The sequence below is a fragment of the Dipteris shenzhenensis genome, chromosome 11 (assembly GCF_047967505.1).
Source record: "Dipteris shenzhenensis isolate YYH24624 ecotype China chromosome 11, Dip_SZ_1.0, whole genome shotgun sequence".
Classification (NCBI taxonomy): domain Eukaryota; kingdom Viridiplantae; phylum Streptophyta; class Polypodiopsida; order Gleicheniales; family Dipteridaceae; genus Dipteris; species Dipteris shenzhenensis.
The window spans coordinates 27,643,349-27,668,289 of NC_141606.1; the positions used below are offsets into that span (position 1 = coordinate 27,643,349).

The 24,941-nt window shown below is 45.8% G+C and overlaps 1 protein-coding gene across 3 annotated transcripts in view; it reads right to left on the minus strand.

Moving 5' to 3' along the window:
* Positions 1 to 24,941, minus strand: part of LOC147896849 (diacylglycerol O-acyltransferase 1C-like) — a 206,024-nt gene that overhangs the window by 42,417 nt on the left and 138,666 nt on the right. For all 3 annotated transcript variants that reach the window (XM_087381005.1, XM_087381006.1, XM_087381007.1), the window contains 6 exons: positions 23,894 to 23,992; positions 23,590 to 23,691; positions 17,476 to 17,612; positions 17,193 to 17,274; positions 16,998 to 17,018; positions 16,521 to 16,583 (listed from right to left, as the gene is read on the minus strand). In XM_087381005.1, coding sequence (XP_087237131.1) covers positions 16,521 to 16,583; positions 16,998 to 17,018; positions 17,193 to 17,274; positions 17,476 to 17,612; positions 23,590 to 23,691; positions 23,894 to 23,992 — 504 coding nt within the window. The remainder of the gene's footprint in view (positions 1 to 16,520; positions 16,584 to 16,997; positions 17,019 to 17,192; positions 17,275 to 17,475; positions 17,613 to 23,589; positions 23,692 to 23,893; positions 23,993 to 24,941) is intronic.

A 24,941-nucleotide genomic window follows, 5' to 3' on the forward strand; every position in this document is an offset into this window, starting at 1 on the left:
CCCTTTCTTCATGACTTCGGGCTCGGTCGCATGGTTATCTCTTACCGGGCCCTAGGTGTTTTATGAGGGTGAGCCTTCTTCTTGGGCACTCTCGGTCTACCGGCAGGTGAAAGAGCCCTGCTCTCTACAAGATGTACCACTTACTCCCTTCAGAGCTTCTCATCTTTCAGTGGACACCTCTTGGGAGATTTTGGCTAGCATTTCCTCTTGGCACATTTGGAGAGCTAGATGTAATGAGGCCTTGGATGGCACCCAGATACACCCATTACAGGTGTTCACGAGTATTTGGTCTGACATGGTTCACACTTTGATAGCCATATGGGCTAGCATGCAGGGCCCTTCACGTGCAGCCTCTTCTAGAAGGACTATATTTCTTCGAGTTTGGAGAGGTTCTCCCTTTTTCTCGGAGGTTTCTACCGGATTGAAATGGCACTATCAGCCGCAATCCTTTTTTTTTGGCTCTTGAGCTTTTCGTGCATTACATGATGTATCCCGTATGGAGCTTGCTCTAACGGTTTTTCTTTAATACTTAATAGAAGTCTCTTTTTGCAAAAAAAAAAAAAAAACTTCAATCCCCAAATAGAAATGCATCAGTCCGAGGTCTGTCATTTCAAACTCTCTTCCTAGCAAATGCTTCGTCTGCGAGATCTTCTCTTCATGGTTCCCTGTTATGACAAGGTCATCCACATAAAGGACCACGATCATACACCTGCCTCCTCTGAAGATGTACAAATTTGCATCAGATGGGCTCCTCTTGAACCCGTTTTGCAGAAAGTAGGCATCAATTTGCTGGTACCATGCTCGTGGGGCCTGTTTCAGCCCGTAAAGTGCCTTCTTCAGTTTGCATACTTTACCTTCTGAACCGGGGATCTCAAAACCTGGTGGTTGTTCCATGTATACCTCCTCCTTGAGATCTCCATTCAGAAAGGCGGATTTCACATCCATCTGAAACACATGCCAACTTCCCTGGGCAGCTAAAGCTAAAACACTGCGAATTGTGGTTAGAAAGTAAGCATCAATTTGCTGGTACCATGCTCGTGGGGCCTGTTTCAGCCCGTAAAGTGCCTTCTTCAGTTTGCATACTTTACCTTCTGAACCGGGGATCTCAAAACCTGGTGGTTGTTCCATGTATACCTCCTCCTTGAGATCTCCATTCAGAAAGGCGGATTTCACATCCATCTGAAACACAGGCCAACTTCCCTGGGCAGCTAAAGCTAAAACACTGCGAATTGTGGTTAGTCGAGCTATGGGAGCAAAAATATCTTGATAATCAAAACCATGTACCTGTGCAAATCCTTTTGCCACGAGCCGAGCCTTGTACTTATCCAACCTGCCGTCGGACTTGTACTTGGTCTTGTACACCCACTTGGTTCTGATTACCTTGCGTTTTGGTGGTCGATCCATAAGGTCTCAAGTGTTGTTCTTCATTATGGAGCCATACTCTGACTGCATAGCCTCCATCCACCTATCATCGCCCTGTGCCTCTTCAAGACACTTGGGTTCATCAGCACGGATCACTTCTGTCATCAAAGCATAGTTGACCAAGTGTTCCTGCGCCCTTCTTTGCTCCTCTAATCTCTTGGACCGGCGGTGTTCGGATGGTTCCTCCTCAATGGCCAGAGGTTCTCTGCTGTCCAAAAGCTGCTTTACCCACTTCGAAAATGGCCGTTGCCGTTGTGGTTTTACAGGCTCTTCTTCATCTTTTTTGTCTTGAATCCTCCCAAGCACCATTGGGGGAGTTCGGTATGCTATTGGTGGCGGTACTAGATGGATATCCTGGTCCTGGTTGTCTGGGAAGCAAGCATCCTCCTCCAATTGATGCGGCTGTTCTGAGAAAACCACATCGCGACTTACAATTACCTCCTTGGTAATAGGGTTATAGAGACGGTAACCCTTCGCCTCTTCACTGTAACCCTTCGCCTCTTCACTGTAGCCCAAGAAAATACACTTCCGGCTCTTCGGTTCCCATTTGATCTTGATAGCATTAGGGACATGCACAAAATAGTCACATCCAAAAACTCTGAAATGTGCAACTGAAGGTTTCTTACCAGAAAAGACTTGCAGTGGAGTCATCCAATTCACAGCCTTCGTGTAGCTACGATTCAAGATGTAAACTACAGTGTTACATGCTTCAGCCCAGAAAGTCTTTGGCAAATATTTCCCTTTTATCGTACTCCGGCCCATTTCGTAGATGATGCGCATCTTGCGTTCTGCTACTCCATTTTGCTGTGATGTATGTGGCGAGGGTTTCTGCCTCTTGATTCCATGACTTTTGCAGTAACTTTCAAATTCAGTCGATGTGAACTCCACCTCTGTCTGATCTCAGCTTCTTCACCTTCCTCCCCGATTCTTTCTCGACCATTACATGCCATTCCTTGAACCTACTGAAAGCCTCATCTTTCGTCTCATATCCTTCTACTGTAGTCGTCGATCAGCATCATGAAGTAGAAGGAACCACCCAAAGCTTCCATCTCCATCTTTCCACAGAGGTTCATGTGAACGAGCTCTAGAGGAGCCTTTGCTCTGCTGGCCTCTTTAGGAAAGGGGGCCGATGCTGCTTGCCCATCATGCAAGCTTCACATACATCGGGCAGATCTGAAATTTCTAGTAGGTCTGCAATCATTCCACTTTTATGCATCTCCTTCAAAGAACTAAGGTTTAGATAACCAAATCTCTCATGCCACAGCTTAGTGTTCTTCACATCAGCTCGAGCACTGAAAGCTGAGAGTTCACAAATGTTGTTGCTGCCGTGTACCTTTACCAACGACCTTCCCTCGAAGATCCAGAATCTGTGCACCATTCTTATCGAACTGAACTTTGAGGTCCCAATCCATGATCGCGAAAAGGGACAACAAGTTCCTCTTGATATTTTGCACATAAAGAACATCGGACAGCTGTTTTACAACTCCATCTGACTTGAGAGCAATCGTACCTTTTCCTTTTGCTGGACATTTTGCATCATTGCCGACCGCTACCAGGATGTCATTCCCTACTGGTTGTAGAGAGGTATACCAATCCTTCCGACTGGTCATGTGGCGCGATGCACCACTGTTGATGATCCACGGTTCATCCGTAGGTACATGAACTGCCTCCATGCAAATCTCCTCAATTGCGACGAACAGCTCTACTGGTACTACCTGCGCGTTGTTGCTGGACTCTTTCATTACTTCGTTCTTCTCATCTCCAATCTTCTTTCGGCACTCATTCTACTTGTGCCCTGCCTTGTTGCAATAGAAGCACTTGATCTTCTTCTTTCTCTTTTTATCATCAGAAGAAGATGGGTTACCAGAGTCCTTACCCTTACCTTTCTTTGATCTGGTCCAGAAAGCCGAATCTTCTCCAGTCCTCGTCTTTTGACGCATCTCCTCCTCCAAAAGCATCGCGCTGAAATCCTCAAAGGTGAGGGACGGATTTCTGTTTTGCGTATTCAGCGCTGCGTATTCAGCGCCGACAAGATCTTCGTGCTAGATTCTCACTGATGATGGTGATGCCAATCGCAGTCATCTGATCGCGCAGATTCTTCATCCTAGTGATGAACTTCTCTGCTGCTTCAGACTCAGACAGCTTCTCGTTCGCGAGCTGAGTCTCCAAATTCTGAATCCACATCTGATTCGTGGTCTCGTACTAATTTTTCAAGACCGTCCATGCCTCCTCCGCTATGGTGACATGTTGAATTAACGCCATGACGAAATCACTAACACTGCAGATAATAGAACATAGTGCATCTGCATTTCTTCTTGTCCATGCAAGAATCTCATCCGCAGTTGGTACTATCTGTTGTCCTGCATTGGCTGGATCCGGTCTCGCAACCGGCCTCACGTCCATCCCAGTAGCAGTGTCCCAAAGCTCGTATGCGCTTAGGATGGTTTTCATCTTGAACTTCCAGAGTGGATAGTTAGAGCCGTCCAACTTTCCGCTTTTGCCGAACTGTGGGATTCTCAGTCTTGCGGGCTGGGCCATCTCTCACAATTTGCTCGCAAACAGAAAACACACTACCAAATCTTCTTGCTAGATTCTAGGCTCTGATACCATGTAAGAAAATAATACAACATCTGTGCTCAACAGATAACAGGATCTCATATGCAAGAGAGAAAACAAGATAGTATGGAGAATCAAAAATTTGACTACTGTAGAACTGATACAATAGATGGTGCTGCCTCCCAACCGTGCGCTCCTATGAAAGAAGCTTCGATGGCATGCCCGAAACAGTAGAAGATGGACGCTGGATGCTAAGGAATCAGGGTTAATGTAGCCAGTGATGAAATGGGCTTCACGGGCTTGCTCTTATATAGCCACCAGTCGTAGTCGGTTAGGCTCAATTGGGTGACCAACCCAGTCCGCCCAAAACGGTCGACTGGGGGTCGGTCCCGAAATAGGCCACCGACCATACGTACCCTCTTTCCTGAAGAGGAAGTTGCTGCTCTTTTGTCTTCTCCTCAAGCTGATTCTTCTTCCCAGGGCAGAGGCCCTGATATTGAGGTGGAGATGCAGACATAGTCAACTTATTTGTTTGTTTGCTAATACTTTTCTTATATCTATAAATATGCTTGACCACAGCAGATGCATTACACTCAATCTATAGGGTTTGTGTTATCGTAGAAAGTGGGAACTTGTGTGGATGTATATCAGACAATTGCAGCCAGACATAGTGGCTTTGCAAGAACATAACCAGCACAAGTATGCTGGTCAAACAGGACATTTTGTTGGTCATGGTATCTTCTATGCTAGAGAGCACTCTTTCTCTGGAGTAGCATTTTTAGTGAGGCATGATCTTCAGCTTGTTGTGGCTCTCAATGATCATCATGGTAGATGGATTATTATGCAATGCCTGATTTAAGGAGAAATTTCTGAATTTGCATCGGTTTACGCCCCTCAATCTTCCAAATTATCCGTGGAGATACTATGCATTCATGTGTGGTGATTTCAACAGTGCTCGCAACCGGGAGATAATAAAATGTGTGTGTTATATCCATTTTGGGATAGTGACTCTGTAATGTAAAGCAACAAAAATTTCCACCCAAAAAAAAATTTAAAAATGGGTTATCTTCTACAAAAAGAATGTGTGTGTGTGTGTTATTTATACACAGATAATAAATTTTCTGATCTTGTATCTGGTGGTCTCCACATTAGGAGCAAACTACTGGGCAAAAGAGATACCCATACCGACCTGGCATCCTAAGTATTTGACTGACACACCTCTTTGTCAGTCCCCCAATCTGGAGTGTCATTGTCACTAATACAAACCCCATTGGACTTATTCCAATTAATGTGAGCACCTGCTGCAATACAAAACAAGTACAAGGCTGTCCTGAAAGAAGGGAGAGACTGAGGGGAGGCCTCTAAGAAAAAAGCAGTGTCAACTACTAGCTTACAATCGACGAGGTCCTCCTCCTATCTAAGCGGTAGTCTGAGCCCAAGAATGTCAACTCGAGATCTCAGAAAAATGCTCTTAACCTCAGCTACAAATAGGAAAAGAAAAGGTGCAAGAGGGCATCCCTGACTGATTGATCTGGTAATCTGAAATCTATCTGCCCTAACCCCTCCTATAAGTACCTAGCTATAGGTTGATCTGTACAAGGCTGAAACCCCTCTCATCCATGCATCTAAAATCCCAAAATGATGAAGGGTGTCCTCCAAGAAATCCCAATCTACCCTATCATATTCTTTTTCAAAGTCTAGGAGTAGAATGGCTATCTTTTGTCCACTTTGCATGGCCCACTCAGAAGCTTCCCAAAAAAGAGAAAATATTATCAAAAATACTTTTGCCATGAACAAACCCAGAATGCGTATCATAAATAAGATCTGGAAGTATGGGATGCAAACGCAAGCTGATTGCTTTTACCAGGATTTTATAGCAAGTGCCCAATAAAGTGATAGATCTCCACTGTTGTGAGTCGTGACACTAAATTTGTGCATCCTCCTTTTGGGATTAGATGTATGAGACCCTCTGTAAGTGAGTCAGGCATCTCACCAGAGTCCCAAACACCTTGCAAGGCTGAGGTAATGTGATCCCCAATCATATATACGGTCAGGAAAAATGAAGGTGTAAGACTGTCTGAACCTGGGCAGTTTCCCTTATGAAGGGTACGAAGCACAGACTTGAACTCTATGTTGGTGAAAGGTGCATGAAGAGAGTATCTAGTTTCACCAACCTAGGAATATATTGTAATATGACCTGCTTGGCATCATCGGTGGCCTTGCTACCAGGATCTGCTAAGAGAAGGAAGGCATTAAAAACCGTAGCTATGCGCAAGACAGCATCTGGATCTAACTACAAAACTCTGTCTGAGTCAATGAGCTTAGAAACACTCTCTCTACTATGCCTAGGGCCATGAGTAGAGAACAAATGCCTATTGACTCTACCTCTCATCTGGATCTAGAAGGACTCTCGTGCATGAAAGGCGTACTCTACTCTCCGATCCAACAAAATCTGTTGATGAGCCCTTGCTCCAGCAAGGCGCTCCTAAATCCAAGCATCGTGTGGCCTCTTTTGCTCTTCCCTCTGCAAGGCTGCAAACTGCTGGCAAACACCAATCTCTTGTCTAAGAATCTCACGTCTCCTGGTACTAGCAACCAGATGGTAATAGTCAGTTGCCATATGTGAATGGGAAGGCACTCCACCCTGCAAGTAAGAAATCCAGATCTGCAAAGCTACCTCCTGCAAGTAAGAAATCCAGATCTGCAAAGCTACCTCTGTGCGGTCATCCTCTGCATAAATGGCATTGGGAATCCTAATACTGGCGGATTGACCTCTCAAGTGCGGTTCAGACACCCTCAACACCACCCGAAAGTGATCCGAAGTGGAAACGAGAGAGGCAATGCATACTGATCTTCCAATATCCAAGGACTAGTCGTCAACATAAAAACGGTCAATTCGTGCACGGATAGGCATCTGCGGCCTCCTAATTGACCAAGAAAACAGGAGTGACTGTGAGTGAGTGCAAAAGGCATCATCAAACCAAGCATCTCTACCACTGAAACTAAAGAGGAAGGCTGCACTCTCCAAAGAGTGGATGCCACCCTCTCTGCCTCCTTTTTCATCTTAGGGTAACTCCACCGTGTTGAAGTCTCGTCGAATGATCCAAGAATCTGCAATGGGGGTGCATGAGAGCAACTCCTTGCAGAACAGGAAACAATCCCGTAGAGGTTGAAGAATCCAACCTTACGTCCCCTAATCAAAAGAAGAATCCACTGGGCTCTAGAGGGAAAGATAACTCCGTGCCCAACAACCAAGGAGAGAAAAGAGTCCGAAGCTGAGATGCATGTACCTCCCCTAGTGCCCAAAGCAAGAGACCAAAAAGTGTGGCTTGAAAGTAATTTACTTGACTTTGCACAATCTTTGACATCCAGCTTGAGCTCTAGAATAAATAAGACATCAATGGAGTCACCAACAACACCTTAATGAAGCTGATTCCGGATCAGCTATCTGTGGCGGCGATGAGGGAGGCCACCAAGTCCCTGAATGTTCCAACTAACAATCCTCATAGTAGAATGGAACATCTTACCCGACCTAGTGGCGGAAACAAACTCCTCAATGGGGAAAGACCTCTTGCTCAATGAGCGAGGGAGGGAGTCGAGTGAAGGAAAGTCTACAGGGGAAAGAACTCATCCACCTGAGGAAGAAGACACCCTGTCAACAGGAACCCCAATCACTGTTTCACCAAAAGTAGAAGGCACAAAGTCCTCATCCAGGAAGTCTATGAGACCTGCCAGGGTTGTGAAAGAGTTTCTGGGAACCAAAACTATCATAGGGGTGTGAAGAATCCCTTTAGAGGAAAGTGGATCAATAGTGTACACAACCCCTTTCGCTCTATCCAAGAGGGGAGCTGAGGGAAGGGGCTGCTCTAAAATGCCATGATCTTGGTGAGCTACGGGGGCCTCTCTTGCCGGAGAAATATCATCGAGTGCCGGCCAAGGAGAGGGGCTACCGCTGAGTCAATGGGAGAAGCTGCAGTCAGGGCTGCAATTGGAGCCCTAGCATCCTGAACCAAGTGATGTGCAAAATCAGTGGGAGCAACCAGAACCGGAATATCCAAAGCTCCAGAGGGGATGTCGTCTTGGACAACCACCTCTTGATCTGGAGGTATCTGGGGATAGCAGATGCCATGGAAGCAGGTGGAGGTACCGAGGGAGAACTCTATCGAGGAGGAGCGCTCTGACGTGGAGAAGCTGTACCAACACCTTGGAGTAAGCGACGGTAAACCTATGGGAGATCGAAAAATCGGACAAAAAACAAAAACCCCTGCTTGGTTTCCTCCATAGGGTCAAAGCCCATCATGAAAGGGTTTTTGGCCAGCCTTTAGGTAGGCCTTACTGAAGGTTCATCTTGGAGATGGGTGAAATTCTGAATTTTTTAAAATTTTTATAGTGAATTGTTGATTGGTCCACTTGTCTCTTTTTTTTTTTTTTATGATTGATTATCTCCACCTATTCCTCCCTCTTTCTCTCTCTTTCTATTTCAAGGCAAGCCCCCCCCCCCTCCCCCCTCTCTCTCTCTCTCCCCCTCTTCTCCTTCATGCACATTTAAGACCTCTCTCTCTCTCTCTCCCTCCCTGCGCAGGAAAAACAGAAAACAGAGTTAAAAGGCAGTTTTGAGAGCAGAGAATTCAGCAGCTCCACCATGGCCCTTAGAGGCAGTTTTGAGCAGAGAATTCAGCACTTCCAGGAGTAAGGAGATGCCACAAACAAGGAGCTCCACCATGGCCCTCCAAGGAGCAAAAGAAGAGAAAGATAAAAGCATAGGCAGCAGTACAAGAGCCAATGAGGCAAGTTCTTCTTTACCCTTAACATCTCCTTCCCCACCACCTCCAACGACCTCCCTTGCCTCCACCCCAACCCTTTCCTACCCATCTACTTTACTCAATCCTCCTGTGGCTCCGACCCCATCTCCTTTACTTCCATCCCCCCCATCACTTCCGGTTACCTCCCTTGCCTCAATCCCAACCCTTTCCTCCTCCTCTCCCTCCTTCAGTTTCACCTCCTCCTCTTGCTCCCGTTCATTCCTCCCTAGCCCTTTCCCTTGCTTATTCCTCCCCTCTCCTAGTCCCTACCCATCCTCTTCCTTCCTCTTCCTCCCCTCCCCTAGTCCCTACCCATCCTCTTCCTTCCTCTTCCTCCCCTTCCCTATTCCCTACCCAGCCTCCTCCCTCCTCTTCTTCCCCTCCCCTAGTCCCTACCCAGCTTCTTCCCACCTCTCCCCACCGACCCTCCCTTTCAGCCCCTTCCTCCCCTAGTGTAGGCTCTTCTTCGGTCCCTGACTCCCTACTTCCTTCTACCGGATCTCTCTCTTCAGGACCTCCATTTTCTGCACCCCTCCTTTACTCACCTTCTTACCCTCTTACCCCCTCATCCTTGTACCCCCTCTCCCCTTCACCCTCCACAGCGGAAGCAGTCCTAGCAGATAATCTGCGATTGAGAGATTTAGTTATGCAGTGCATGGAGACTTGCAGACTTCAGGGCGCTGCGATTCAGTCTCTCACAGCACAGATACACACACTGACTGATCAGCTATCGACAGTTGAGAGTCATAGATCTGATCAGGACTCCCATATTCGCCAGCTTCATACCAGAGATATTGATCGGGATATCCAGTTACGGACACATGCTGAGCGCATTGTGCAGCTGGAGACACGCATTCAGGAGCATGTTGTGGCATGCGATGATCGCCTCCAGCAGCTGCATGTAGCTCCTCCAGCTAGTGCAGCAGTTGAGGAGAGGTTGGCCACACTGCAGACAGAGGTACAGAAGACCTCAGAGTGGGTGGACGTTGTGCGTAGAGCCCCACAGGAGCAGACCACAGTCTCTGAGACTATTGCCGAGAGTCAGCGGCGAGCTCAGAAGGCCCTCAACATCCGCATCCGCGGAGTTGAGCGATCAGATACGAGATCAGCCATGGATCAGGCGACAGACTTCATATCTGGGACACTCGGAGTTCAGGATCATGGCATAGTAGTTGCATATCGAGTGGGCCGGGATCCAGCACGGCACCAGCCACTTATCATCAGATTCAGAGATGCTGAGGCCCGTCTCGCAGTATTACGAAGGAGATCCAGATTGAGGGACCATCCACAGATTCACATGGATGAGGACCTTACAGCTCTTCAGTGGGAGGAGCATAGACGTCTCATTGCACAGAGGGATGTTGCCCGTCGTGAGGGCAAGTGGGCCGTGATCAGAGAGGGCAGACTTTTGATAGGAGCTATGCGATCTAGACCGGCTGGAGCCCACAGTTGACGACACGAGGCCTATGGGACACGTAGTCTGCCAGATAGCTTGAGTTTCGCAGTTTGGAACTGTAATGGTTCCCTCACAGCTCAGCCTGGCAACTTACGAGAGGCCTTTTTTGATCAGGACATCGTCTTCTTTACAGAGACCCATGAGAGCCCAGAGAGAGGCTTGCCGCAGGTGACAGGGTATGCCTGGGAGTCTGTCTTTCGACAGCAGACTAGACGATCAGGAGGAGTCAGAGGATCTGGCGGTGTGGCAGTTCTTTATAGAGAGCATCTCAGATCGATACTCACAGTCATGAGCAGAGACCATCGGGCCAGATATCTTTGGGTACGGATCAGGAGACCCCCCCTGAGAGACTTGTTTATTGCAGTATGCTACTTTCCCCCGAGACAGTCTCGTTATGCCTCAGATGGACCAGGACAGTCACCTTTTGAGGATTTGTCAGCCGATGTATTGGAGTACTCACGCCGCAGAAAGGTCATCCTTTTAGGAGACTTCAACGCGAGGACATCAGACAGACAGGCAGAGATTTTGGACTTTGCTGAGGATCCAGTCTTAGTTCCAGCTACCCCAGATGAGAGTTTTCCACGCTTATCTTCAGATAGAGGGGTAGAGGTGACAGATCAGGGACATCGCCTATTGGAGCTTCTCTCATCACACGGCATGGTCATTTATAATGGACTTCGACAGTGGCCGCATTCATCCACAGCCACATGTTTTCCCTTCGCGGGTGGTGGTACGAGCGTCATTGATTACGTCTTGGGTCCCCCGACTTTAATCCCTTTTATACATAACCTCACAGTCGACCCTTTTATGCCTTCAGCCGATCATGCACGTCTGCACTTTATTCTTACCCAGATTCCTCATGCCCCCCCTTCTAGACATCATGAGCGTCAGCCATACTATGAGGTTCATTTTGACCACCAGTTTGATGATATTTATAGCCAGCACCTGAGTGGTCTTCTCCGTCCGCACCTTCTCGATGCCCTACCCTCCACATAGGATCGGTGGGACCTTGTACATACCTCCATCATCTCAGCAGCCCACAAGTCCTTCCCCGTCACTTGCCACACATCCAGTCCTCCACCAGTCGGTCTTGTGCCTTGTAATGGATGGTATGATGAGGAGTGTAAAGAACTCCGCAGGAAGCTTCGCCTTGAGACACAGGAGAAGTCTCCCCTCCTCATTGAGACCAAGAAGAGTTACAAGCGTTTGGTGCGACGCAAAAAGTGCCAATTTCTAGCCCGGAATGAGGAGGAGCTGAGAAGTTTACTTTTCAGCTGTGATTCCAAGGAATTCTGGAAGAAATTCCTTCGCTTGAAATCTCAAACTCCTCTTACAGACCCGCAGGTTTGGCTTGCCTATACTTCCACTTTATATGATATTCCAGACCAGCCACAGATCGACTTATCCCATGTGCCTAGACCCACCTCCTCTGCCTTATTCTCATCCAATAGTGTCCGAGCAGCAGCTCATCGTTTGAAGACTGGGAGAGCTAAGGACCATGATGGATTGCAAGCGGAGTATGTAATCCATGGGATTGATGCCTTAGCTACAGTCCTCCCCCGTCTTTTTAACGAGTCCATTTGTACAGGTCTTCCACCTAGTTGGCTAGAAAATACCATAGTACCCATACACAAGTCGGGGGATCCTTTGGAGGCGTCGAACTACATGACCATTATGATTGGCCATGTCATGGCCAAGATTTATGCGACCATTCTAGAAGGACATATAAATGACCATGCCGAGGCGACAGGCATGAGAGCTAGAGGGCAGGCAGGATTTCGGGCAGAGCACTCGACTCTAGATCATATCCTCACACTCAGGGCTTTGATTGAGGAGGCGAAGTCACGTAAGCAACGGCTCTATTGTTGCTTCGTGGACTTCAGAAAGGCATTTGACACTGTGCCGCGTTTCAGACTCTTCCAGCGACTTCGTGACTTGGGATTCAATGGGGAGATTCAATGGGCGATCATGGCCTTGTATGAGAGAGTCACAGGTAGAGTCAGGACACGGGCAGGGCTGTCGGCGGAAGTACGCAGTACGATAGGGGTGAAGCAGGGGTGTCCTTTGTCTCCGACACTCTTTGGTCTCTATATCGATGAGTTAGCGATGTACATACAAACGATGGGTGGTACAGGTTCTTTACTGGCAGGATCCACGATACCGATTCTCCTCTATGCAGATGACGTGGTTCTTATTTCTTCCTCCTAGCAGGGTTTACAGGCACATCTCCATGCACTCCACAGCTTTTGTCAGGACAGAGGGTTGTCTGTAAACCTTGGGAAGACCAAAGTCATGGTCTTCAACACGTCATACCAGGTTTATAGGAGAGGCGAGTTCTCTTTCACATTTGATGGGCAGGAGGTGGAGCTAGTTAGGGAGTATACATATTTGGGTGCCACATTTAGAGGTCCAGTCTTCACCATGACGCATGCAGCACGAGATAGGATCAGTAGAGGGTATGCCGCCTTGGCTCTTCTCGAGAGGTAGTGTGCACAGTCACATTTTCAGCATCCCGACACGAAGTCCTTACTTTTCGATACGCTGGTGAGACCTGCAGTCATGTATGCTAGCCCCTTTTGGGCAGGAGATCTCAGGATTGCAGATTGGAGACGAGTAGAGAGGTTACAGATCATCATGTTCTCCAGATTGATCAGAGCGAAGCCCACGGTACCGCATCAGATTACGTTCGCAGAGTTCGGAGCTACACCCCTAGCGCTAGATGCAGCATTTCAGTCAGTTACGTACTTGCATAGGATTAGGGCGCTCGGAGACTCAGCAGCAGGCAGAGCACGATTACCGTGGCTAGCACTGACATCCTCGCAGATGTTAGCGGAGAGAGGTCATACTTTTTGTTGGTACCACACACTCTCCACATGGCTCACCTCGCTGGGCTTGGATATGGATAGGCTGCCACCATTTCGATACAGCATAGATGCCCCTCGCCTCCCTCTCACTCGACATGAGCTCAGCCAGGTTATCAGGGCAGATTTGTTGCAGCTACACACGTTTCGCACTTGGGTTCATCCCACGGAGCTTCCTACGAAGATGGCCACATATCGTGACCATTTTCTCAGGATTTCAGAGGATGGCTTCATCATATCCCCAGGATATATCGGCGTTCATATGTCGCACTCACTCAGGATTGCCTTGGGCCAGCTCAGGGTATCTTCCCACAGATTAGACGTTGAGGCCGGCAGGATGCGTCGTACAGCTACCGGACATAGACCCAGGCGAGAGACTAGGATATGCCCTTGTTGCACTATGGCGGAGGTGGAGACTGAGGAGCACTTTGTTTGCAGATGCCCTTTATATTATGAGATCCGTGGCAGATTTCACTGTTTATTTGGGCACGGATTTGGACCTCTCTCTCGGATTATGGAGTATGAGGATCAGTATTGCTTAGCGTTGTTCATCAGGGAGATCACCAGATATAGAGAGAGATTCCTCAGAGAGCACCGTCGCATCCCTGCCAGAGACCTGGTTATTCATGAGGAGCAGGACGAGGCGCAGGACCATGAGCACAGAGATAGCCCATCTTGCCAGAGAGCACCGATGGTTCCACCCCGAGGATGTACATATGACATGATCCGGCAGCACCGCAGGATGATCTTACACAGAGGCCGTACCCGTCGCTTTATTTCTAGACGACGGAGGATGATGGCAGATTTTCGGAGGAGATTGCTCCATGGAGACTTGGCACCGCCAGCAGCCCATTTGACACTTGCCCAGATCTTCACACTCATGGCAGGAGGCATGGTCGATGGCCATGACTTCCATCATTTCTTTGGATCACAGACCCCTTAGGGAAGACGATGTTCCTCATATTTCATATTTTACATTTTGTATCTAGGCAATTTTGGTACTCTATTTCATTTCATTTTGTATCTAGGATTTTTGTAGCCATTTTTGGCATCTTAGCAGTATTACGATGAGGCCACCTAGTTGGCGCATCGTTGATGATGTATTTTCCTTTCGGATGATTTTGTGTCCCATAGGCCATGTATGGCCTTCCGTGGACCTTTAATAAAATTTCTTTCTTTCTTTCTTTCTCTCTCTCTCTCTCTCACTCTCTCTCTCTCTTCCAAGCTACACATCTGAGGCAGGTCTTTTGAATGCTTTTGAGCATTCATCTTGTTAAAAAAATTTCTATGTCCCAAGTGCAAGAACCCGACTTTGAGCACAACGCTCGTAGCCTCCGATAAATCAAAAACAGCCTGGAAGAAACCTCGCCCTAGTAAGCGAACATCTTTGAGTCGAGGGGTGAGGTCTGAGGGTAGTGCTGTGAGCATCCAGTCTTTGGATTGTGATCCGGAGGGTGAGACCCAAAGATGTGTGTGATCAAAGTGGTAGAGCTTCCAAGTCGTACATCCTTCTTGAGCTGCTGCAACTCATCTTCTGAGAATGTAACTAGTTTTGTGGCCGGTGGAAGCGGGATAGGATTGGCTAATTGGAAATCCATTGCGAATCGAGGTGGGAAGGCTGCAATTAGAAAGGGCAAGGAAGGAAGGAAGGTGTTGTAGAGGAGAAAATTAAAAAAAGAAGGACAAGAAAGAAAAGGGGAGGCAGGGGGAGGGGCTGAGAAAGCGAGGAGCTGAGAATGAGGTGGGGACGAGGAGATGAAAGGACGGGGTAGGGAGGAGGAAGGGGCGGGTAAGGAGGCAGCAGAGGGAGACGGGGAGGGCAAGCGGGAAGGGGCGATGTAGGGGCAGAGGTAGGGGCAGGGGTAGGGAGGCGGAGAGGGGGCTGAGGGAGGCAGAGGTAGGGGCAGGGGTAGGAGTAGGGAGGCGGGGAAAGAAAGAAAGAAAGAAAGAAAGTTTATTAAAGTCTTCGGAAGACTGATGAGTCTATGAGACTGTGAGAAACCTGATACAATGAGCATCCATACCAATGCAGAATGCAGAAAATGCAAAATGACAGTACTAAATCCTAAGTACAACATAGTCATATCTCGACTGTATGTATATCAATCTCAGCATCATCGTCGACATCATCATAACCATCATCATCATCATCAACAGCAGTAGGACATCAGGATGGATGGGGTTGTGGAAGTGGAGGCATGAGGTCAGCAATAGAGCGTTGTCGTCCCCCCAAGGGTGCAGTCCTGGTATGTCTCCTGGTCGTAGCTCTGCATCTAACCAGGGCTACTGTGACCCCCGTCGGTCGAGCTCCGAACCTAAACAAGGAGGGGATGTCCCCAAGTATGATCTGTGAGTCAACCCTCTGTCTGAGCTGTTGGGTCACAGGCTCCGACCCTAAACAAGGAGGAGGCTGAGGGAGGCGGGGGTAGGGCTGGGGGTAGGCGCTGAGGGAAGCGGGGGTAGGGCTGAGGGTAGGGAGGCAGGGAGGGGGTGACGGGAGGCAGGGAGAGGGCTGAGGGAGGTGGGAGAAGGAAGACAGAGAGGGGGCTGAAGAGGGCAGCCATTTTTTGTTTCTTCAAGCATTGATGGAAAGTTCTTTTATCTGAGGGGGAACATCAGCCTCTCTCAATAGGCTTCTCCAAAGTCATGAACAATTGGTAATATGGCCTTGAAGCAATAACTCAACCACTTTGAGACATCAATTACATAAGTCTTACAAGCTGTTACAATGAATCTAGGTTTGCTAGGGTTTTTATGAAACTTCCAAGCTGCACAAAGATAAGGAAGACTTCGGTTGCAAATCAACCCAAAAGACTTAAAAAAAAATTTATGTTTCAAAGTCAAATCCTTTTGCAGTATAGAACAACTAGCATACATCTTTGCACCTCTCCTAGTAGAAATTGCAACAAACTTTTTATCGTGAAGACAAAATCATTTATCGTGCTTTTCTTGTATTTGGATGCCTTTTGAATATATGTTAAAGAAATACTGAAAGGGGTGCTAAGTTTTAGGGCCAATCTAGTGTCTGGCTTCACAACAGGGGCAATCTAGCTCCTTGTGTTTATCTGTGATTATTTGTTTGGCTGTTATTATTTTCTGGTTGGCTGTAATTATTCTCTAAGCGGCTGAAATCATAGCTTTTGGTGGTTAATAATTGTTCACCGCCCTTTAGGGATCCCGAAGGCCGGTTACAGATATCTCATCCTCTAAAGAGAGAAAGCTATCACTATCAAGTGTGAACCAAGAGACCTATCTTAGTTTTGAGGCAACTGGATTCAAAACTGTCGATTTCCAATGTGATAGATGACCTTGGACCCCTAAAGGTTCTTCTACTTGGATAGCAAACTTTGAAACTCCTTTTAATAGACATGCATCCTTGGAAGAAGAAAGTCGATCTAGAACTAAAAGTATGTGATTACACACCTTTGAGATGCCTCTACGCAAGCACGGAAAGTAGATATGCCGAACCATCCATTTGTGAACAGGCTGTCCAACCATAGAGAAACTATGTCACAACAATTATTGCTTATGGAACATCTGAAGAAACAAAATACAAACATAATTGGCATTGGGAAGGCTGACTATGAAAAACAAGCCAATCTATAATTTCATGAATATGTACTTGAGGTCAGACCCTAATGGTAGGTGAATGCCAACACTACAACCTGTGCACACACACAGCGAGTTTACAGAAAGCAAAATAAAACCCCCTAAACTATATTTAGAAAATAGGGACAAACAAACACACAGTCCCTGCCAACACAGGGGTGAGCTCAAACAAATTCATTCAACAAAATGACTTAATTGAAACTTGAGAGTTTTGCCAAATTCACTCAACAATATGACTTAACTGAAACTTCAGAATTGAAATCTCAAAAGGATCGTAGATAGTAGACTAACCATGTTCCACATCTTCCAATACTGTGATCCAAAATGACGACCAAATTGGAGAAGTAGCCAAATGCACCACACAACAAAACCCATATTCATTATGGAAAGAAGTATTTCTGTGTTTGAGGATGGAAGCCATGCAGAGCAAGCTTGAAACATAAAATGCTAGTAATGTTAACAAAGTCATTATGGCAAACCACTTACCTCCTCCACTGTCTTTGCATTCCACCAATCTTTGTAGAACTCCCGATCTCCAAAGTAAGTTAACTCAGCAATGATGTTCAGCCTACAGAAAGAATTCATAATTTTCTATTAATGTACAATTTTTCTAAGAGCTATTTATTAGATATCTAATAAGATATATGAACAACCACAATTGCCGACAAATGGAAGCATGCCTGCTTTCTGCCAACAAAGGCATGCACAGTACTAGCTCCCACTATGGTTAGCCACTGGCAATTGAGAACAAAAGAAGAAGAATGTGTACCAAAGATGGAATGTGCAATAGAATATGCACAGCCAAACATAAAGAGTTGGAATTGAGAGCTTCAACACCCTCTCAATCGCATAGAGATAGTTTCCTCTCAATGGATGCTGTGAATTCTTTACTGTTGGATTGATATACTGCCAAAACAAGATAAAACCTTATCCAGTTATGACCATACATTGTGTTAGAAGTCTTCAAAACGTTCTTTTTCGAAGTAAAAATCATATGAAAATTGAGATTCATACCAGTAAACAAGCAACCCTACCAATTTTTGAAGGTGAATATAACATTCTTTAGCTCTCTAGCGCCCCATTGTTTAGTGCAAGAGCCTTTTTTAATGGCAAGAAAGTTTATTACATCTATAGATCAAATCAATGTACATAGGGGAAGTTCCAAAAGAAAGGCATCCATGCGATCATCCATTCAATGTCTGGACTTGCTGGACTTTGAGGTGACTCTCTCATAGTACCAGAACTAGATCCAATAGAGCTCAGGATAGTGGGATACTCAGATGCACAACATGTGACAAGGTATGGGCATCATCTACCTGAGCTGGGAGCTGTCCACAACTTGATTATATATAACGGTCTCTAGGAATGGCCAATCATCTGGTGGGATCACTTGCTTCCCACATGGTGGAGGGACCAGTACGATAGATTATCTGATGGGTCCCTTGGCCTTTGTATCATGGATACACAATTTCATTGTCCTCCCCACCGCGTGGCAGCACTGACCACTCATACCTAGCTTTTAGCATCTCGGCTACCATTCTAGTCACCCACAAGGCAGCCCCCCCCCCCCCCCCACACCGGACCCGTACCCAGGTCCATTTTGACCATGCTCTTGATCCAGTCTACGTGAGTCATTTAGCTTGTGAGCTCCTAGATCTACTACTTGGAGATGATGCAGACCTCACCCATGCCTCGGATAACCACGCTATATGCCACGGCTTCCCATCTACTTGAAGCACCACCATCATTATGCCCATACACAAAGCAGGGGACCCCCTGGACATTGCGAACTACTGTGCTCTTATGATTGGCCACAACTTGGCCAAGATATATGGGTCGGTACTAGAGAGGCAGATCACCAATCACATAGACGCACATGGGCAGTGGGCTCTAGGACAAGCAGATTTTCAACGACAGCACTCCACCCTTGACTGAATCTTCACTTTTAGGGCCACCATTGAGGAAGTGAGATCGAGGCGCCAAAAAGTCGTAACACCTTAGACAGGGTGGCATGCTACATCCTTTGGAAATTCCTGATAAGAAATAGGGAAGTATGTATCCCCATGGATTTCATAGTTGGACTACGTTGTGCTCAAAAGCACCATGATTTTGTTTAGGTGGTTGTGGATCATCTGACCAAGACAGCCAAATTCATCCCAAGAGTGACTCCAATAACCCCACCACAACTAGCCCACTTGTTTGTAGAAAAGTTATGTACCCTTTATGGGTTGCTAGCTAAGATCATTAATGATCTTGATCCAAGATTTACATATCATTTCTTCTTTTTTTTTTTTCAAAAAAGAGACTTCTATTAAGTAAGAAAGAAACCCGCTAGAGCAAGCTCTGTGCGGAAATACACCATGCTAAGCATGTAATAAAAAACACCTCAGAGGAATGAGGTAGAAAGAAACCAAGGCTGAGGCTGAAAATGTCATCTCAACCCTGTAGAAGTCTCAACAAAGAAGGGAGAGTCTCTCCAATCTCTGAGAAAAGTAACTCTCTTGGAGGAGGCTGCTCAAGATGATCCTTGCATGGTCGCCCAAATGGCCATCAGAGTGTGTATCGTATCTGTCCAAGTACTAGCCAAGATCTGAGAAGGGTGAACCTGAGAACCCTCCAAAGCCTCAGTGCATCTGGCTCTCCAAATGTGCCATGCTACAATGCTAGCTAGGATCTCCCATGGAGAGTCGACCGAGGAGTGAGCAGCCCTGAAAAGAGTGGCCAAAACATCCTCTAGAGAGCACGACTCCACAAGGTGTCGTCGGATGTGAAGAGCCCAAGAGGAATCAAGTCTCTCAAAAAGTACCTCGGGCCCTGAAAGAGTAAGCCAAGCCACTGATACCCAGGTCATATAAAAAGGTAGGCAAACAAAAGTGCTGAAAAGTCTTGCAATCCCCTTCCATATGATTCTCGCATGTCTGCAATCCCAAAGGCAGTGTTGTATTGTCTCCAAAGCAAAAAGGCTGCGAGGGCAAGAAGGGTCAGCTCCGAACCTGGATCTCCAATGGTTTACTGCTATCCCACCATGAATAGAAAGCCAAAAGAAGAGAGTGATTTTTCTATTCCGGTGGGATTTCCAGAGTCTCTACCAAAAAAATTTCTGCAAGTCAGCAAGAATCTGAAAGTTCTCCCAATGATGAGCTCTGGTGGGCCTCTGACCCCTACAACTGAGCTGGGATTACCTAGCATTACTGACCGTGTAATGAAAGAAGGGGATGCCCTTCTCTCGGTGCCCTTCATCTATCTATTCCCATTCCCTAGGGTCCCACTACAAAAACTTAATTGGGACACCTCCATAGAGCCACAGACTCCATGAGCCAAGGGCGAGGAGAAGCGGGTCAGGATCCAAGTACCACTGTGAAAGAGAGCCATGCTCCATGAAGCCCACTATCCTGACTGGCTGAAACGGTACCTCCAACAAGATATCGTCTGTGGATTTGGACAGCCTGCCCCCCGAAGAAACATAAAAAACAAGATATCCTCATGTGTGTCAAGAAAAGCAATCATCTGTAAAGGAACTCCCAATCTAGAAAATGCCCCCATCCAGGTGGAGCAAGTAATAGGCATGTCATCTATGTCCACCCAATCCAAGGGCAAGGCTGCATCAATCTGTTGGACTCTCCCTGCACTCCCTCTAAGATTAAGAACCATCTGGGCCTGTCGGTCTGCAGGAAGCTTCCTGAAGGCTTTCCATGCTCCCACTATAGATGCAAGGCCCCTCTCCCATCTTGGCCACTGCATGTAAGGAGAAGCTCCAAGTGGTCTGCCAAGCTCATCCAAAATCTTGTCATTCCACATGATAGGCTGCCTTTCAATCTCTTCACAGGTGGATGGGGGAATCCTGCGAAGAGTACTCCTGAAGCTGGCCCATGCTTTCAGGATAGCAACCATAAGAGGGGAAGAGGGAGACCTAAGGTGTACATATCATTTCTGGCGTGAAGTGTTGAAAGAGTTGGACACAAAGTTGCACATGAGTTCAGCTTATCATCCAGACATTGAATCAGATGCTCGAAGACATGCTTTGTGTCTTAGTTTCTGGTAAGCAATCTAATATCTTCCAATGGCTTCATTTGCATAAAATAGTGCAAAGCATACAGCACTAAGCTGAGTCCATGCATGACAACGTATGGTTTTTAGCCTAAGGCTCCATGGACCATTGGGCTTCACGACATCAAGGTTCGAGTTGCTTCTAACTTTTTCCTAAAACAACATGAAATGCTGTTGTTTGCTAAAGAGAACTTACGTATGGCTAAAGATAGAGCTAGATTTTATGCTAATCAGAAGCGTTTGCCTCAAATGTTCATGCTTCGCCAGTTTGTATATTTGAAAATTCCTAAGGATTCTTAGATATTAGGAATAGGAATGGTTTACAAACACTCTCCTCATTTTTGTGGGCCTTATGAGTGATTCGTGTAATAACGATGTTGCCTATGAGTTAGAGCTACCCTTGGAGTGCGGGTGCATCTAGTCTTTCATGGCAGTTGGATGAAAGAGGTTTTGGGTGCAAAAGACACTTCAGTTTCCATTGAATTTAGAGGAGCTTATAATCTATATCCCCATGAACTAGAGGCATTCTAGATTATAAGGCGACCGCCTAGGAATAGGAGTATTCCTGAGTTCCTAATAGAATGGAAAGATCGGTCTGATGATTATAGCACCTGTCCATCAAGCGACAATTTCTTGAGCTTCTCACTCAAAACTTCCTAGGGTAAGGTAGTTTTGAGCTGACAGGATGTTATGTCCCCCTTAGGACATAATATGAGCTGGCAATAGAATGGGGTTAGGTCCTAGAACATGAGCAATTTGAAGTAGTCCTTTAGAGTTAGTAAAACTCTGATGTTAAATTAATACCACACCTAGTGTGCAGGTATCCTAAAGTTAGGAGGACCCTTGGGTGAGTCTATAAATATGAGCCATGGGCTCATATATTTGGGCAATGGAGAATCCACAAGGATGGACTCTCGGCAAGCCTAGTCAACCCCTGGTATGAGACGCAAATGCTTGGGAGAGGATGTGGGTTTGGTGTTGGCCTACCCTCAGGCTCAGTGGGAGATCTGATGTACTGGATCTATGATTGGGAGGTGAGCTCGCCAGCTCCCTCTATGTGTTCCTTGCCAATGCTGGAGTGCATGTACCAACAAATTATCAATTGAGAGCATTGGAAATATCACAACAATGAATGCCATAGTAGTCTTGAGTTTTTGCTGTTGTGGGTTTTATTCATACTTAATAGAAGTTTTTTTTATGGGGGGGAAAAATGAAATATCACAATGAATCTCATTAATGGATCACAAAAAGACATATGTCACGTGTTAGATGTGCCGATACCAACAAACCATTTAATATTTTTACCAAAATCACTAATTAAAAAGCCACTGTTCTCTTTGCCAACAAGAAATGTATAATGTTCAATCAGGATGGAATTCTTGCACATAGTGTGAGAGATGATGCACTCTATCAGCAGCTAGCATTGATGCAACCTGGCAGAATGGCATGCACATGCTCAAAAGTGAAGCGAATTTGTGTATCAAAGGCTCAAACATCTGAATTTCCTTTCCCTTCAATTTAAGGAAAAGAACAATTTCGTTGATGGTCTACTAGGATCAAAAAGTGGGTGTTCTGATAAGGGTGTGTGTATGGCAAGCAACACAAGGAGCCATTTCCTGACTTGGTTCATACAAGTATTGTAGAATACATGCTAGACATCTTGAGGCAGACTAAGGCAGTGCACTCTAGTACAGAATGCTGCTGCTGAAAGAAAGAATAGGATAATTATGAACATGCCCTATGCATGTTGCAGGCAAAGAGAACGCGGCAAACTCAGCAGTATTTTTTATTAACCGGCACGTGGATTGTGTACATAAAATTTTGAAGATTGTACATTGTAGGGCTATTCTCGTGTTTTATGTATTTGTCTTCATGCTCTAGATGTCCTCTAGTTCCTCCTCACTTTTTGTACAAACCCTAACTTCCTGCACTTGATCATTGGGAGCTTCTCCAATGCCCATCCAATGAATTGGGTAAATGACGTGTGCTCCAAAGATAGCTCAAAAAGGGGAAGTTCTTCTTTTAATACTCGTGCTACACTCATGTCTTGAAATGCTGCACTAGCCATGAATAACTCATCCATCCATCACTCAGAAAAGCCCTGTGTCTGGGCACACTTTTACAGTATTAGTCTCCTCACGAGCTGCCTTGAAAGGTGGACCCATATACCCTACTAAGCCTATTTGCGTGAAACGGAGCACAATAAACAGCAACCTCGTCTTGTCCCCACTCCTTGGTTGTCAAGCTCTTTTTAATGTATCTTCAATTCCACTTCCATAATTTCAGCTTCTGCAGCTCACAGCCAGTTCAATTCAAATTCTACCTCCACTTTCAAAGTGTAGACTCCTAAGTTCAAATGAGTTTATACACATGGCTCCAATTATTAGCTTTTTTCTGGCATGATGATGACCACATGTGATCACATCTGCACTCAGGAAAGAAGTTGAAAGCTAGAACATGCACAGGCCACCCATATGATGGCTTTTGTAAATTGATAGGCAGACGATCATACCGAATTTCTGTCAAGCTTTGATTTGTGTAGGGCAGACTAAAGCATGACCAGAGATAGCACCGACATCTCAATACAAGCAAACATGCTCCATATAGACTTAATAACCATTTTCTACAGCCACTTTATGATTTCACCTGCTGCCCAAAAATATCAAAGAACTAATGTAATGTGGAGAAATACTCAAATATGTTTTAAGAACTAACACAAATGGTCTAATCAGGTATGAAATACTCAAATATGTTTTGAGAACTAACACAAATGGTCAAATCAGGTGTCTTCCAGACAAGAAATTCTACCCCTTTTTTAAGAAAGAAAGAAAATAACCTGTTCTGTTATAAAACCCATTAACCCTGAGAAAACAATGAGCTTGAGTAGCTGCCGGAGAACCCAACGTTTCCTTATTTTTTCGGTCTGTGGATAACTGACCTGTCAACAAATATAGATGAAAAACCAACATTGTGCTTTCGTCAAATTTACCATGAACATCAGACATGCCAGTTATCTTTAGATTTACACAACTGTGCATGGAAACATCCTGCAACTCCTTTGAAACAAATCTCAAATAGCTTGGGTTAATCACATATACAAATAAAGTATGGAGCACATTCATTGGGATAGTGGCCCTTACCTGGTAGCACAATGTTGGAGCCACCATAAAATATGCAACATTTCTTATCGTGATGTTCTTGGGATATTGAACTTCAGTCAATTGCAAAGGCAAGTCTTCCTGTCCATGTAACAATGCCTTTGAGGTATCAATACCCCCCAACTATAGATAGAAAATTATATAAACAAACACACACATGCTTCACATAGATAAGAGAAAAGGTAGTGGAATGAAGACGAAACGTTGTCCAATATAGAATAAGCTATAAGGACAAGCACAATGAATTTGGTATACAAAGAAAGAAAATAAATGGATCATCGATACCATACCATAAAATGTGCTATCCATACTAACCACTACTAAAGAATGGCATAGATACATGATTGTATGCATGAGAAAGAAGGGGGAAGGGGGGAGGGGGGGGGGGCGCGAGGGAGGAGGGGGGGGGAAAGAGAGGGGGGGTGGGGGTGGGAGAGAGAGAGAGAGAGAGTAATATATTTGCACGCGCAATGCGCATACACACTAAACTCGATCAACCCAAAATCTTAAAGTAAAATTATGCATCTGCTACCTATACAAAAACGTGTGGGTCTTGGTGGTTGAGGTGTAGGTTCATGTCATGCGTGAGTTTGTGTGTGTAGAATTCTTTCTGGTATGTAATGATGCCATCGCATCGGCACCTTTATTTATGATCAATTATGCCTGGGAAACTCAACTGATGCCAGCTTCCTAGAAAAAGGGTTTAGTCAAACTATTACCTAAGAAGCATCTATGTGAGTCCTTTGCACACTAGAGGCCCATTACTCTTAGCATGTTATCTACAAGTTGGTTGCCAAGATGCTACTCAATTGTATCAAGGATTCTTTGCATTCGTGTTTACACCTTGCTCAATATGGCTTCATTCCCCATGGACACATTACTGATAACATCCCTAATGCTTCAAATATATAGAGCATGTAATACTTCTACAGGTGGATACTGCTAAAGCCTTTGATATGGTGCAATAGGATTTCATCTTGCATACAAAGCTTTCTTTAGGATTTGGCCCAAAAATGCAAAATATTATTTA